General features: G+C 55.5%; 1 protein-coding gene across 1 annotated transcript in view; it reads left to right on the top strand.

Moving 5' to 3' along the window:
- Positions 1-14,802, top strand: part of RUNX3 (RUNX family transcription factor 3) — a 60,201-nt gene that overhangs the window by 34,151 nt on the left and 11,248 nt on the right. Inside the window, exon 4 of the mRNA XM_044913905.1 lies at positions 7,254-7,358. Coding sequence (XP_044769840.1) covers positions 7,254-7,358 — 105 coding nt within the window. The remainder of the gene's footprint in view (positions 1-7,253; positions 7,359-14,802) is intronic.

Raw genomic sequence — 14,802 nt, 5'->3', positions numbered from 1 at the left:
GTGTCTGCTGGGACCTGAAACGCACCATCACTTGTGGGTGGGCACGGCCTGGGAACCCCCCCCCCCCCCCCGGGGCTCTTGAGTGAGAGGCTGCTGGGACCTGAAACCCACCATCACTTCTGGGTGGGGAAGTCCTAGAAACTCTGCCCCAGCGAAATGGAGGCTTGAGGACTCGCTGGCCCTTTAAGACCAGCCTGCTGAAAAGCGGGGAGTGCCCTTCCCAAGACCCAGCCTGCCCTTCCAGCTTAGTTAAGAAAGTAAGCTAGGTTCCCTCTGCCCCCAGTTTCGACAGAGGCTGAGGCAGAATTGTACTTTTCATCACCAATAAACAAGACCTTTTCAAGGTTTTAGTTCGCTCCTAGCCGCCAGCCCTGCTCAGCAACGGGCATCTGGGCACCATTTTTTCCTTTCCAACCGTTCAATGTATACATACAAATGTCAAACATATTTTGACTTTTCAGCATTAATTAAAACCAGGGCATTATTTGCATGTAATAACTGTTTACTTGTTACTTTTTATGAAACTGAAATAGTTTACATTCTTTCAAACATTTCCTGTTCCTGTTGGCTCCCTTCCCCACGCACAGATTTCTTTCAAACGTTGCCCTTAACTGGTTGCAGGTTGATGGATGGAAAATGTTTGCTTTTATGAATTAAGCTTTCATTGCTGCTCCTAATTAGTCTCCAAGCCCCTTTTGTCATCCCCAATCTCTCCAGCCTTTTGCAACTTAATCCCAGCCACAGCCCTGAGTGGAGAGTCACTCGCCACCGGTCGGTGGCTCGCTGGGATGCAGCTTGACTTTGGGACAGTGGCCAGGTGTGCAGGCCCAGGTGGCATGAGGATGGGGCCGGCGGGGGCGGGGGGGCGGTGCAGGGAGGCCAGCTGTAGCTGCAGTCTCTGGTGAAGCAGGCAGAAGGGAAGGTCCATCCCGGGAGCCCAGCAAGGCATCAGGAACATGGTACCTTACTCCCTGTCCTGGGAGGTGAGATCGAGAAAGAGAAGATAACGGTGATTCCCTGAGTGACCAAGGGCATGGCTGGCCGGCTGGCCTTTCTGCCCCATAAAGTGATTTCTTTGTGGCATTTATGCCCATGGACCTGTACTCACCCTGCAGGGCTTTAGGGGAGAGAGGTGGGTTTGCAAAGCATCATTTAGCGGGTGCTCTTGAAGCAGGCGAGGCTGAGGCTGGGGTTGTGGCTCTGGAAGATGCAGGAGGCTGAGTTTATAAATCATTCTCACCGCCCTTCTCCCATCAGTCTCACTGGTCCTGGGGCGGGGGGAGGGGGGTGGGCAGGAAAGGGCCTGAGTGGGAGCTCCAATACCTGGGGACTTGACAAAACTTTCAGACCTCAGAGGCTCATGGTATTGAACAATCTGGGCTCCACTACCAGCCCACCTGGATTTCAGTCCCAGCTCTGCCGGTGACTTGCTGGATGACATGGGGCAAATGGCTTAACCTCTCCGTGCTTCAGTTTCCGCAGCTGTATAATGGGGACAATAATGACCTGAGATTTTATGAGGATTAAGGAAATCCTGAGATTTTATAAGGATTAAGGAAATTGGCACCACTGTATCACTTGGCACATATTGAGAGTTGGATCCAGGTTACAGATTTTGTTACTTCAAATGCCTGTGACTGGAGGAGATCTTTGAAGTCCCTTTGAGTGGTGTAGTCACTGATTCTGTGATTATGGTGCGGTTTGGGCGGGGGCGGGGGAAACCCAGAAGGTGTGAATTGTGGAGTGGGAGAAGTGGAGGCGGTTGGCAGTGAGAAGGAGGGCGCAGGGGTCGTGTGGCCCGCAGTGGCCCATCTGCCGTGCCCATGCTGCCCATTGGGAAATTCCCACCGAGAGGGCAGATCAGTGATTGACCCAGACAGTGGGGCACTTCAGGAGTTGGGACAGGTTGGAGTTTGGGACCCAGAGCCTTTCCCTGGCCCTCCGACTTCTGCCAAGACCAAGAAGCCAGATGGAAACTTCTGTTTGTTTCCTTGCCTTTTATTCCTTGATGCCATCTTAATTCCAGGAAGATAGGTTTCCACGGAGGACATAGACACACCACCACCACAGAGCCCTCACGATAAGCCTGAAGGTGGGACCCAAGGCAAGGGAGGGAAAGAAAGCAAGTTGTTGGTGTCTCCAGCAATTAGGCCCCAGGTTCCCACCCCACCAGATGTAGTGCCTTTCTCACAACAAATATTCTATAATGCACCCTTCGCTGTCCTACAGTGAAATGTGTAACTAATGGAACCTACCTACTTACGTGCAGTTTCAAAATCCATAGAAGTCCATAGCTATAATGGAGAACAAAGGGGAAAGGGATTTATGATAAAATATCCATCTGAATATATAAATGTGGGGCGAGACCGCACTGAGGTGAGCGGGTGCCTGCCCCCCTGGCAGAAGCCCCGGGAGTGCCACGGCAGACCTCCAGCTGGGCGTGCAGGACTCAGAGTCCGCTGCCGTCGATGACATGGTCTTCTGAAGTGGTGAACAATGCTTGGCAAAGTTCTGAACAAAGTTTCGGGGGGGGGGGAAGAACTGTCTTCCATCCTGGAAAATTCAACAGATACTAAAAGTGTGCAAAAATCCTTTGCTTTATTTTATGTAAAATTGATTTAGGCTCATGGCTCAGAGAATTTTTGTAACAAGTGTTTCACACCCAGGAGGAACCACTACCTGGGTGCGCGGTACGGTGCTGGACGTCTGTGTCCTCCGTCCCCCACGCCCCCTCTCCGGGACCACATACCACAAATTCCAAAAATGTCCTCTAGGAGGCAGCCTAGGTGAAAGTGAAAACAGCATGAGTTCTGGAACTGTCATTAGCTGGTTAAAAAGAAATCATAGTAGGTAGAGCGAGATTTGAGGTGAGATGTGTGGGTGCAGCCTACAGGCTTCTTGACCAATGTCGAGAAAACCCAGAGGTCCCCTGACACGTGTCCCCCACCTGCTGTCCATGAAGCCCCCGTGGTGGGGGTTTATGATACGACAACCCAGGCTGAGGGGGACAGAGACTGGCCCAGAGCCACACTGCCAAAGGCGGCTGTAAGTGTTGATTGGTCCAGGGGCCCTGGGTCCTGCGAGATTGTCTGGGGTCACCTAGGGCCCCGAGGGGTAGCTGTTTCCAGACTAGGACTTCTCCCCTCCAGCCGGGCCCAGCCCTGGGAGTGCCTTGATTTGCAGTTCCTGGACTTCTGGCTGATGGCAGGTTTGCCAGGGGTTCCTGCACAAAATCCTCCACCTTCTCCGTCATCTCAGCTTCCTGCCCTGAGACAGGGAGAGATGGGAAGATGGGTTCACCACCAGGTAGAGAGAGAGAGAGGTGAGGGGCACTCAGGGGGACAGCTTTCCCCCACCCCTTGTTCGGAGACCCCCCGCCTCCCATGGTACCTGACACGTGACCCTCCCTTCCACTCCTGCTCCCAGGTCCCGGCCCCTGCCTTTTGTCCTTCTCCCTCCCTCCTCCCTTTGGGCACCTGGGAAGGGTGGTGCCAGGCCTGGAAAGTGGGAGGAAACTGTAGAGGAGGGCTGATGGCCTCAGGGGTAGTTTGTGGTTTGCTGCCTGGTGAGAGTGGGGGCTTCTCACTCCCCAGGAGCAGGTCCTTAGTATGGGGTTGGGAGAGGGGCAGGCTCCAGCACATTCTAACCTTTCTGGCCCTGCCTAGATACTATTGACCTGGATGACTCATTGCCCCTCTGTGAGTCTCAGTGTTCCCATCTGTAAAATGGAAATGGTTGTCTCTCCCATAATGCATTTAACAAACATTTCTTGAGCGCCTCTTATGTGCCGGATGCTATCCTAGGGGCTGGGGACACAGCAGTGAACAAGACAGAAGTTCTGGTGCCCAGGGAGTTTACCATCTAGAAGAGGGAGACAAAAGAAAATAAATAAGTAGAGGAATTGCCGAACGTAATAAGCACAATGGGGGAGGTTTGAGCAGGGAGGTTGGGAGTGGGAAGGTCTCTGATGCTTCACATTGAGCTTCTTAACCTTTTTTTTTTTTTACCCCATGGGCCACTTGACAGTTTCAGAATAATGTGTTTTAAAGAATAAAATAAAATACAAAGGATTACAATGGAAACCAATTATAATAAAACATAGTTAGCAAAATGTCTAAAAAAATTGGGATAAATGTGCTCTTTTAGTAGTGTATTAAATAATTAAGATGTGGCAATGGGTCTGATGATGACCGTGATTTTGAAGTTGTGACGAGCATAAAAGATATTTAGAGAAATATGCAATGTCTGTAATGTGATATGTAAATATCTGTGACGTCTGTTGGTGACAAGGTCACAGGGACTTCTATAATACCTCTGTGGTTTGTTGCCCACGGTCATACTTGAGGGAGATGCTAAACTGTAGCCAGAGGTTAGAGACAATACAGTTGTCTCCTTTTCTCCTGTCCCTGTTCACAGGGCCCACTTAATCCTAAGAAGGAGGCCTGGATGCCAAGTTTAAAATGCCTGCTTTAGATAAAGGGGACAGAGAGGGCTTCACTGAGGAGGTGACTTTTCAGTGGAGACCTGAGGGAAATGAGGGAGACACAGGAGCACTTCAGTAATTGGGGCCCATCTGGCCCAGCACCTGGCAGTGTCTAGGAGGTGATGGAAGCAGCAGAGGCCCAGGGACCCCCCCCCACCCCCTGCCTACCCGGGAAAGTGCCCGGCTGGCAGGGGAGGGAGGAGTCCAGGGGAAAAATGACCAAAGAGGGAGGGATGGCAGATCCCAGGAAGGGTAGGTGGGCAGGGAGCCTGAGGCCACCTGCCTGGCATTTCCCTAGACCTTCTGCACTTTCGGTTTCCAGAAACCATGGAAAGTGCCCCTGTGGTCTGAGAGTGAGGGGTTTGATTTCCTCTGACCCAGGACTCCAGGGGCAGGTGCTGTGTGCATTTCCATCCCTGCCTCCAGTGTACTGGCTCAGGAAAATTCTTCCAGAGAGGCCCCACCCTGCCCCAGTTTGAGTCACACCTCGATTTAAACCAACCCCTGGTGTCTCAGAAGCCCTGGGGTTCCGTGGTGTGGCCCTGGAAGCCTGGCTGGTTTACTTTTGTTCTGGATTCTCCTGTTTCCGGGACTTGAGTTTTCACATGATCACCGGACCCAGTCCGGCAAAGAGAACCACAAGCTCTCCTTCCCTGCCCTGAGTTTTCATCTCCAGCCTGTGAAGGGGGGTAGCAAGACTGCCTGCCCACCTTGGAGAGTGCAGGGAAAACAGAGGGGTCCCCATGGGCAGCCTCCCTCAGTTGCCCACCCTGACCCAGCCCTGGCGGACACAGGTGCACTGAGCCATTGGGCCTCTGCCCTTAGGGAGTCCCTGGATCGATAAATGGGGCCCAGAGATAGGGATGCTCAGAAGCAGAGAAGGAGGAGGCCAAGCTTAGGAGACGAGCAAAGCCCCCCGCCCCGCCACCCAGCGCCCCAGCCTCCCCAATCTCATACTGTGTGGGGGCTTTGATGCTGGTAAGAAGAAGGCAAGAGAGAAGGGACTCCTACTTCACTGAAGGTGCTGGGAGAATTGGGTTGCCCTTATCTTTCCCTTATACCACACCCACCAGTTAAACCCCAGAAGAATCAAGGAATTAAAGGTAGAAGGTAGGGAGAACGCTGTTTATCTAAGGTCAACCTTATCTGCTTGTTACATGGGGAACCGTGCCTGAACATGAAACACTAGGAGAAATCACCAACAGGAGGAAGAACTGAAAATGCTAAACAGCTCCGTATCAGAAGGCAGAATGTAAAAGCCACTGAGCTGAGAAACTGGTTGCCACAAAGAGGGTGGGGAAGTGCTAATAGGTTAACACAGGCTGATTTCTAAAAGGCACTAGAACGCGAATAAGGAAAGCGTAAAGGAACACGAAGCGATAATTTGTGTTGGGTTGGGAAGACCATAATCATATAAAAAGTTTCAGTCTCACTAGGCATGCAGAGCGGCAGATGAAGTCAGGAGCATGTAGATCTTCCACCTTGATAGGCGGCCATGCTGCCGATGGCCGCGTGCTGAGTGGGGGCGGTCACGGTCACAGTGACTCTGGAGGAGCATCCTCTCACTTGAGAGATCAATGCCCCTGAATGCGTCCCAGCCCTCTGATGCGATGAAATCACTCACCACTTCTTGGAATCTGTTCTAAGGAAATAAGCAGAGATGGAGACAAAGATTTTTATAAACAAAAGGTCATTTTCGTTTTATTTTAAATGGTAAAAAAAAAAATTATTATTTTAAAGGTTTTTCCTCTCTTAGGAATTTTGAATGGAGACTTTGGAGCCAAATGTCTATCTAAAAATAGAACAGAGTTCTGGAAATAACAGTTACGTCTACAAATGAAATGTCGGCAGCTCCCCAATCAGCCCACTTTCAGCGGCCCCCCAGGGGGCCTCTGGGAGGAGGCTGCAGGGGCAGCAGCAGGGAGTAAGGAGGCAGATAAAGAAAAGACGAGGCTTCTGTGGGTTGAAGTATTTTGCAGCCATTAAAAATGAAGTTTGTGAAGGATTTTTAATGACATCAGAAAGTGCTTATGATGTGAGGTTAAATGAAGAAAAACAAAACCGGGGTATGAAGATACGTATTTTGGGATCCTTGCCATTCTATAAACACACATACCCACCCAAAAGGGATTAGAGCAGAAAACACCCAAATGTTAAGTGTTTATTTCTGGCTAGTGGAACTGTGGGTGATTTTTCTGTGTTCCCCAAATTTTTTATAAAGTTCATAATTTACTTCCAGGAAAAAAAATACGTATTTTTTTAAAAGATTTTATTTATTTGTTTGAGAGAGAGAGAGAGCATGAGCAGGAGTGGGGGGAGAGGCAGAGGGAGAGGGAGAAGCAGACTCCCCGTTGAGCAGGGAGCCTAACCCATGACCCCAGGATTGTGATCTGAGCCGAAGGTAGATGTTTAACTGGCTGAGCCACCCAGGTGCCCCCCAAATATGTATTTTATACAAATTTTTATAAATACATGGGGTGCTCCCCACCCCAAAATCATGAGGGTCTCTGAGTAGAAGGAATGGCACAAAGGCCAGGAAGCAGGGAGGAAATAGCAGGGTGCCCAGAGCATGGGGTGGGGGAAGATGATAAAGTTGGTGCCAGACCTCCCGAGGCCTTGAATGCCAAGACCAGCAGGTAGAACTTCACCCAGAGCCCCATCTTCTGCCCAGGTTCAAAGGAGAGAGATCTGCCCCTTCTGGAAGGGAGAACAGGCTATCGTTAATAGCTCCAGGTGCCAACCTTCTGCCTTTATTTTCCACTCCCCCCAGGGAAGAGTTTCACACTGACCATCACCGTGTTCACCAACCCCACCCAAGTGGCCACCTACCACCGAGCCATCAAGGTGACCGTGGATGGACCCCGGGAACCCAGACGTAAGTGCCAGAGTCACTGAGCCCCCTGGGTGGGGGAAGAGAGCCCCACATGTGGTGGAGAGGGCAGCAGCCAAGGTCAGATAGATGGCACTGGGTCCCTGGAGCTCTCCTGTGGGGGATCGCAGTCCTGGGCTCTACATCCCAACACACACTGTGTGCCTGCCAGCAACCCCTGAACCCTCTGTGCTTAGCCCTGGACTGCTGGAGGCCAGCGAGGATGCTGGGAGGGGAAGAGGCAGAATTAGCTTGACCCCCTTCGCTGTGGGATGCCTGCCCATGGAAAGCGGGGGGGTGGATGGGCCTCTAAGGGAGTATGGATTTGCAGTTTGCATCTGTTAAGGAAAGTCTTCAGGGATGGAAAAGGCTTCAGATAGGGTATTGGTGAGGGGAGGGGGGTCAGGCCAGGTTTGCTCTACTCCACCCCAGCTTCCTCTGCCAGGGGCTGAGGGAGGGAGCCATCAAAAACAGGAGCTGGTCTGGCTGTGAGGCCAGATCCACTCCTTGGAAACGTTCTTTGGATCTCAGTATGTGACTTAAGTCACACACAGCCCAGGCACTCTGACCCCAAAACCTACACTCAGGAATGCAGATTTGATTCTGCAAATATTTATTGAGCACCTACTATGTGCAGGGGGTCCTGATGTGTGCTTTTTAACATCAGAGACACTTGTGTTTAATTGCTTCTGCCTGCTGAAGGACCCCCAGTTTGCAGATTTAGATTAGGGAAATTGGAGGGAGGGGCAGTTGCCACAGAGTGGGCCAGAGGTTTATGTTCACTGAATGAATGAATGAATGAATGAATGAATGAATGAATGAAACTGAGAACCAGCTGGCCATCTCTGGACTGGCTGCTTTCTGACCAGGGTCCTGACCAGAGTGCTTTCATGGACCACCCCCGGATTTGCGACCTGCTCAGTGTGGGGCATTGAGAGCTACCCTGTCTTGCTCTTTAGGATAGTGACCCTTTGCAGTTTGGAAAACCCTCTCACATTGATTATCTCATGGGATCCTTGTGACAGCAGAGCCAAAGGGTCACCCCAGTTCCAGTGAGGAGAGAATCCAGGCCAGGGGACATTGAGAACCTGCCAGGGCCTCCCACAGTCTGCTGAGAGGTGCCCTGTCTTCCTAAGACAGTCTGGGATTTCTATTCTAAGCTGGGTGGACTTGGGGCAGGAAGACAGAATGGGGACCTGAGCCCAGGAGGCTCAGAACAAGGGTGTGGCTATGCCAGGGTGTTGTCAGTGAGGGCCACCCAGGCCTGGCCGTGGGCTGGCCCCTTCCTTCTTGGGAATCAGGCTGGCCTGGCTCCCCATCTAGCCAATTCCTGGGCCACGAGGCTCACAGGCGGGCATCTGCTCTGGCCATATTCCTGTTGGGATTGGACTTGGATGGGTCCATGCCCCTGGCCTTGGGCTTCATAGCCCTGGACAAGTTGTGTCTTCTTTTTGGCCTCAGTTTTGTCATCTGTGAACTGGGTCAGTGATCCCAAGAGTCTCAGGGGGTGATGTTTAGGAAGCTCTTGTGAGCCGTAGGCCACCATGATGCAGAGAGCAGATCCTGAGCCAGCCCGCCCAGTTGAGGGACCTCGGGGCCTCAGCCCCTCCTCCCGGAAGTGGGGTGATACCACCCACGCTGCAGGCCTAGAGATCAGTGACGGCATGTGGATAGCATCTGGCTGTGGCAGAGGGAAGGGTCCTGGTGAGTCACTGGATTCATGGTGTCCTGTTATCCCCAGTACCTGGCCACTGCCATGCATTCCCACCACCACCACCATTAGTGGATGGTGACCCTCTCTTGGTCAGCAGCAGGATGGCTGCTGAGAAACCGAAGCCATGGCCATAGAGGTATAAAGGAGGTGACATGCCACTCTGTCTCTAGGGGCCGAATCGGGATGGACAGGAGCCACGGTTGGGCTCAATGTGATGCTGCAATGCTTAGCAGCCACTCCACAAAGCACCCAGTCCGTAGAGGCATGCGAGGAGGGGGTCCCGGAGCTTGCTAGGAACATTCCCTGGGGGGCCCAGCAATGCCTGGAATCCCACAGGGCGTCCACGTCCAGCCTCGCTCGTCCCAGAGCCGCCCACCCTCCCCCTTGAGGCCCCTGGATGAGGATAGAGGCTCAGCTCTCCTGTGGGAGCCCCCAGTTCGAATCCTCTGCCTACTCCTCTCCCCTGGGGTCCCCCAGACCTGAGACAGCCCTTCTGGGGGGTGAGCTGATGGGGGAGGGTGACACGGGACAAGGCAGTAGAGGCCAGAGGGAGACGAGGCAGCAAGAGGAAGGAAAGGAAGCTGGGCCGGGGGACAGGCTGGAGTCGGAGGCTAGGCTGGCTCCGCGACCTGAGGCAGATGGCGCCCCTCTCTGGGCCTTGGCACGGGCCAGACCCATGGGTTTAAAGAGACTTGTTCAGACAAAATCTTAGCAGAAGCTGATTTCTGGAAAAGAGCAGCTATGGGAGGGGGCGGCTCTGCAGGCCGCCCGTGCTGAGGCCCTGCTGGCTTCTGCCCCTGCCCACCCCAGCCTGCGGGTCAGGCCTCACCAGCACCCTGGCCTCTAACCCTGACCTGGCCTTCAGTCTGTGACCTTGGACAAGTCCTCTTCCTTTCTGGGCCTCTCTGTCCCCACCTATATGAGGTAAGAGGCCAGCTGCTGGCTGCCAGGCATTCCCCACGCGCCAGGCCTGGTGCGAAGTCCCCGTTAACGGGCCCTCAGCCACCCCAGGAGGGGACAGGCCAGGAGGCAGAGCCCCTGGCCCAAGGGTGAGCTTCAGTGCCCCCCACGGGCTCCAGTCTAGGATTCAGAGAAGTGAGGGCCACTTGGAAGGGCCTTCCCACCTCCCTGTGCTCATGTATAAAATGGGGACGATAGTAGCTCTCAGCATCTGCCCTGTGGGGTCGTCCTGAGTGGTAAAGGAGCTGGTAGCCGCCCAGCCCCGCCGGAAGTACCAAACCCTCATGGATGATCACAGGATTTCCTTTCTGGGCTTTTCTCCTGCTTGCTGACTCCCAACCCCATGTGAGGCCTGAGCCTCCTGTGGAGTGGGGTGGGAGTAGGGGCTGGTTCTGGGAGCCAAGGAGTGGGAGTCTACAGATCCCTGAGGCCCAGCTGTGGGTTCTGTGGCTGGGTCGTTCCCCTCTGGTGCCCTGCAGAGCATGCCCGATCTGCAGCCAGGTGGCTGGCTGGGTTTGAAGGCTGGCTTGGTGGCTTCCTGCCTGTGTGGCCTTGGTTTCTGAGGTTCTCAATGCTGGTGTCCCTCATAGTCACTGGGGGCTGGTTAAAAAAGCAGGTGGCTGAGCAGGATCCAGGATTCAGGCAGGAGGCAGTCCAGTGCCTAGCAATTCTGGCATGGACCGTGGTTTAAGAACCACTCACCCCATCTTCCAGGCTTAGCAGGTGCTGGTACCTGAAAGGGTAGGACCCAAGTTCTTAATCCTGCCTGGGGCAGAGGGGGGCAGTTCAGGCATCTTGCCTGTGGGCCCTTTCTTCCCAAAAATGTACATGGAATGATTTCAACAAATATTTTCCCGGGCACCTTTCATGTGTCTGGCACTGTTCTAGAAGCTGGGGATGCCACAGTGAACCCAGTAGACAGGCTCCGGGGAAAGATGGTAAACAGCGGGGGTCACCACGACCCACAGGGCCCCACCTGCTCTGTGCTCATTACCCCCTGCCTTCCTCCCTGACATCCTTGGCCTCACTCACCCCACTCTGGCCACCCCAGCCTCCTGGCTGGTCTTCCAACTGGCCAGCCACATCCCTGCCTCAGGGCCTTTGCACTGCTCTTCTCTCTCCCTGGAACACTCCTCCCCGGACACCCCCAGATACATGGCTTGCTCTTTCCCACCCCGAATGAAGGCTTTACTCTAACTTCTCAGCGAGCCCTCCCCTGACATGTTGTTTCAAATCATACACACCCCCACCCCCACCCACACTTACCAGCCTTGATTTTACCTAGAGCCCTGATTACCTTCCAAGATGCTATAGCGTTCACTCATTTATTTCTCATCTCCCCTTACCGGTGCTTATGCTCCATGGGGCAGAGGTTCTTTCCTCTGCTTTGCCAGATGCTGGCCGGGACCCCGAAATACAGACATGAGCACTTAGGAGGTACTCAGTAACTGTTTGTTGAATAAATGAAGTAAGCAAATGATTAACTGACTTAATTTCAGGTAGTGAGAAGTCTTAGGAAGAAAAACAGAGCTGGGGGGAGGGGTGGAGAGTGCACGGATGGGACATGGGCAGGGAGCAGATCCAGGTGGGGGCCTCTTAAAGAGGTGACATTTGACCAGAGAGGTCTGAAGGAAGTGAGCACAGAGCCAGTGGTTGCTGTGGGCCCCAGACAGCATGGGCAGGAGAAGTGACCCTAACTAAGCCTGTCTCTGGGCCTTTGAGGGTCCTAAAGTTGCCCCAGTTTCGTTCGCAGCTCCAGGTGTGGGGAGGCAGAGGGATGCCCGGGTTGCAGAGAGGCAACGGCTTCCGGCCCCCGGCTCCCAGGATCCCCTTGATCCCCAGGGGAGTGCACCCAGCAGGAGGGAAGGGGTTAACCTCAGACCTCCCGGCTTCCCCTAATCAACCCCAGGCCGATGGAAGCCCCACTTGCAGCCCTGGGAGGGAGACGCTTGCCTCCCTGCCCGCTGGCCCCCCGCCAGCCCATTTCCCTGCCCAGCCACCGACCAGCTTTCATCTGCTCACAGGGGGCCGATTCAAGGCGGACCACCCGGGGCCCAGCACCCGCCTGCGAGTCCGCGCGCGGTTGTTAAGAGTCGGGTGTAAATCTCCTGACAGGCCACAGAGCGGGCCTCGGGCCCGGGTGCCCCACCCCACAGCTGGGCGGACAGCGGCTGCTGTGTCTGCGTTGTGACCGCACCAGGGCCCGGCCAGGCGGCCGAGTGGCTTCAGACGGGTGAAGGCCCCGTCACGGGGGCCCACATTGTTCCCGGCAGCCGATGCTCTTCCTGAGCCCTGCCCAGCTCTGCTTCTCCCTGTTCCCCGTCCCCTTTGCCTCCTGTCCCTCCCCCACCCCGCTGAGGCTGAGCTGGTCTCTTGCCAGGGGAGCCTCAGTACCCGTCAACATAGCACTCCTCTCTTGGAGGTCTTGGGAAGCCAAGACCTGAGCTGCCAAGCTTCATGCAGCATGCTGACCATTCCAGGTTTGACCTGACCTCATGCCTCCACTTTCCCATCTGTAAAATGGGGGCACTGGTCGTAGCCTCTCAGAGGGCTGTGGCCCTTGTAGATGACATGCACGGCCCACCTAGCACAGTGCCTGGCCCATCGGAGATGGTTGCCAGTCTCATCACGGGGGCTGGCGTTGGGCCAGCGTGAAGGCAGGGGGATGGCCCTGCTGGTTCCCCCAGAAGCACCAGGTACCTGGTAGGTGCGGGGACCCCATGCTGGCCCAGCTGGTGGTGATGAAGGATGCCCTGGGACTGGCGGTAAGGGAGCCCCCAACCCAGAACCCGGCCCTTGTCCTCTGCCTCCAGCACTGGGTGACCCTGGGTGAATCACCCAGTCTGGCTGGGCCGCAGCATTCATTCCCCTTCTTCTGATCCTCCTCAAACATCTGCGAGGCTGGGCACACTCACTGTGTAGACCAGTAAGGAAGAACTGTGGAGCCCAGAATACCTTCCTTGAGGGCCAAGGCCAGACTGCCCATCTTGCCCATCTAATTCCTGCAGCATGTCCACACACCCTCGGGAGTCAGAATGGGATCTCCATTTTACAGATGAGACAGCTGGAGCCCCGAGGGGGAGAGTGACCTACCCCTGATCACCAGTGGGTGAGAGCTGGCTCGTACAGGCCTGGGCCACCGGGACCCGCCCTTCCACAAGTGAGGGTCCCAGCACGAAGGGAGGCGGTGTTGCAGGGGTGTGCTGATCTGAGCCCAGCTCCTGGAGGCTGACAGGTAGCCCAGGCCAGGTGTGGTGGGCCCAGGTGGGGCCTTACTCAGGTGGTCCCCATCCTCCCTGCAAAGTGCTTTCCTTTTAAACACTTGGAGTCTGTCCTGCAGCTCATCCTCCCTTCGGGGGCTAGACAGTAGGGAAACCACACTGCAGGTGTGGCAGCTGAGGCCCAGAGGAGGAGAAGGGCTTGGTGGGTGAGAGCAAAGCATGGTTAGAGAGCTGGACTCTCAGCCCTGAGCCTCAGAGCAGGGCAGGGCTCCTGGGGGAGTCCACTGAGACCCTCTCCTCTTCTCCCCAGGCCCACCCTCCTGGGCCTGCAGAGAGCCGGTCTGGGCCCTGGGCCTGGGCTGGGCCCTAACACCCATTGTCTGGAGGCCCTGATGATCAAAACCCAGGCCCCTTTCTAGCAGGATGGCCTCCAGGAAGAGAAGATGGCCTCAAGCCATCTGCGTGACCTCAGGCATGTCGCTGACCCTCAACCAGCCTCCACTTCCTCACCTGCAGAATAGGGACAGTGCAGGGTGAAGCCAGGCAGGGCATGTGGACGACTTAGACGCTGGAGCGGAGGAAGCGTTCCGTGAGTTCTGGCGGCTGGTTTTACTTCCGGTCGTGCTAGCTCCTGCTGGGGGCCTGTGGAGGTGCTGCAGAGGCTCGGTGCGGGGACGGGGGGGTCTGCCTGCCGGAGAGAGGCCCTTGGGGTGAGCCCCGAGCGACAGGGAAGCGTTCGTGGCAGGGGCTCCCCCTGCGCCGTGGCTCTGAGGTGTGAGGGACTACCTGAGAAACGCCGGGAAGAGCAGCCCAAGAGGAGGTGGGTGGTGGGGGCTGAGCCGTGCGGTCGAGGCAGCCCTGCCTTCTCTCCTTCTGGAGGCCCTCAGATGGCCAGGGGCTGAGCTTTGTAAGCGTCAGCCGGAGACTTTCAGAGCTAGAGGGGCCTCCGTGAACAAGCTGTGTGGAGGGGAAACTGAGGCACGGTGTGACAGGGCTGGGCCCCAGGTGGCCACGTGAGCGGGGTCAGAGCTCCCAGCCCACTCCCGCTGTGGGTGGCCAAATGAAAGAGGTCTATTCTGTAGGCCCATCTCTCCTCGGGCACAGGAAGTTCCGTTCTGCTCCAAATGTGACGGCCGGGGCCCTGTGGCTCGGAGACTCTCTGGCGCCCTGGCCACGTGGAGCCACCTCAGCTTCCCTTGGCCCCTCCCTGGCAGTGGCCCCGGAGTCCCACAGCGGCAAGGAGGCGAGTCGCAGAGTGCTGTTAGAGCAGCCCTGCTCCAGGAAGCGTGGCCCTGGCGAAGCAGAGCCCCCTATGGTGGAGGGCGTGCTCTCGGGCCAGATGACCTGATTTCTACCCCAAACCAACCGCTTGGCGCACATCTCAGCTGGAAGCCTCAGTAGCCCCACCTGGACAGTGGGAGCAAAAAGGAGACTGTCAGGAGGAAGAACATTCCGTGGACTTGGCCTCGGGGGTCTGCACACCGGTGTTGGCTCTGCCGTCCCGGCTTTGTGTCCAACTCACCACCGCGGCCCCGGCGTCCCGGTCTCTGACGTG

This window comes from Neomonachus schauinslandi, chromosome 4 (assembly GCF_002201575.2).
Source record: "Neomonachus schauinslandi chromosome 4, ASM220157v2, whole genome shotgun sequence".
Lineage (NCBI taxonomy): Eukaryota > Metazoa > Chordata > Mammalia > Carnivora > Phocidae > Neomonachus > Neomonachus schauinslandi.
The sequence above is the reverse complement of the archived record's forward strand: the minus strand, read 5'-3'. Positions and strand labels throughout refer to the sequence as shown.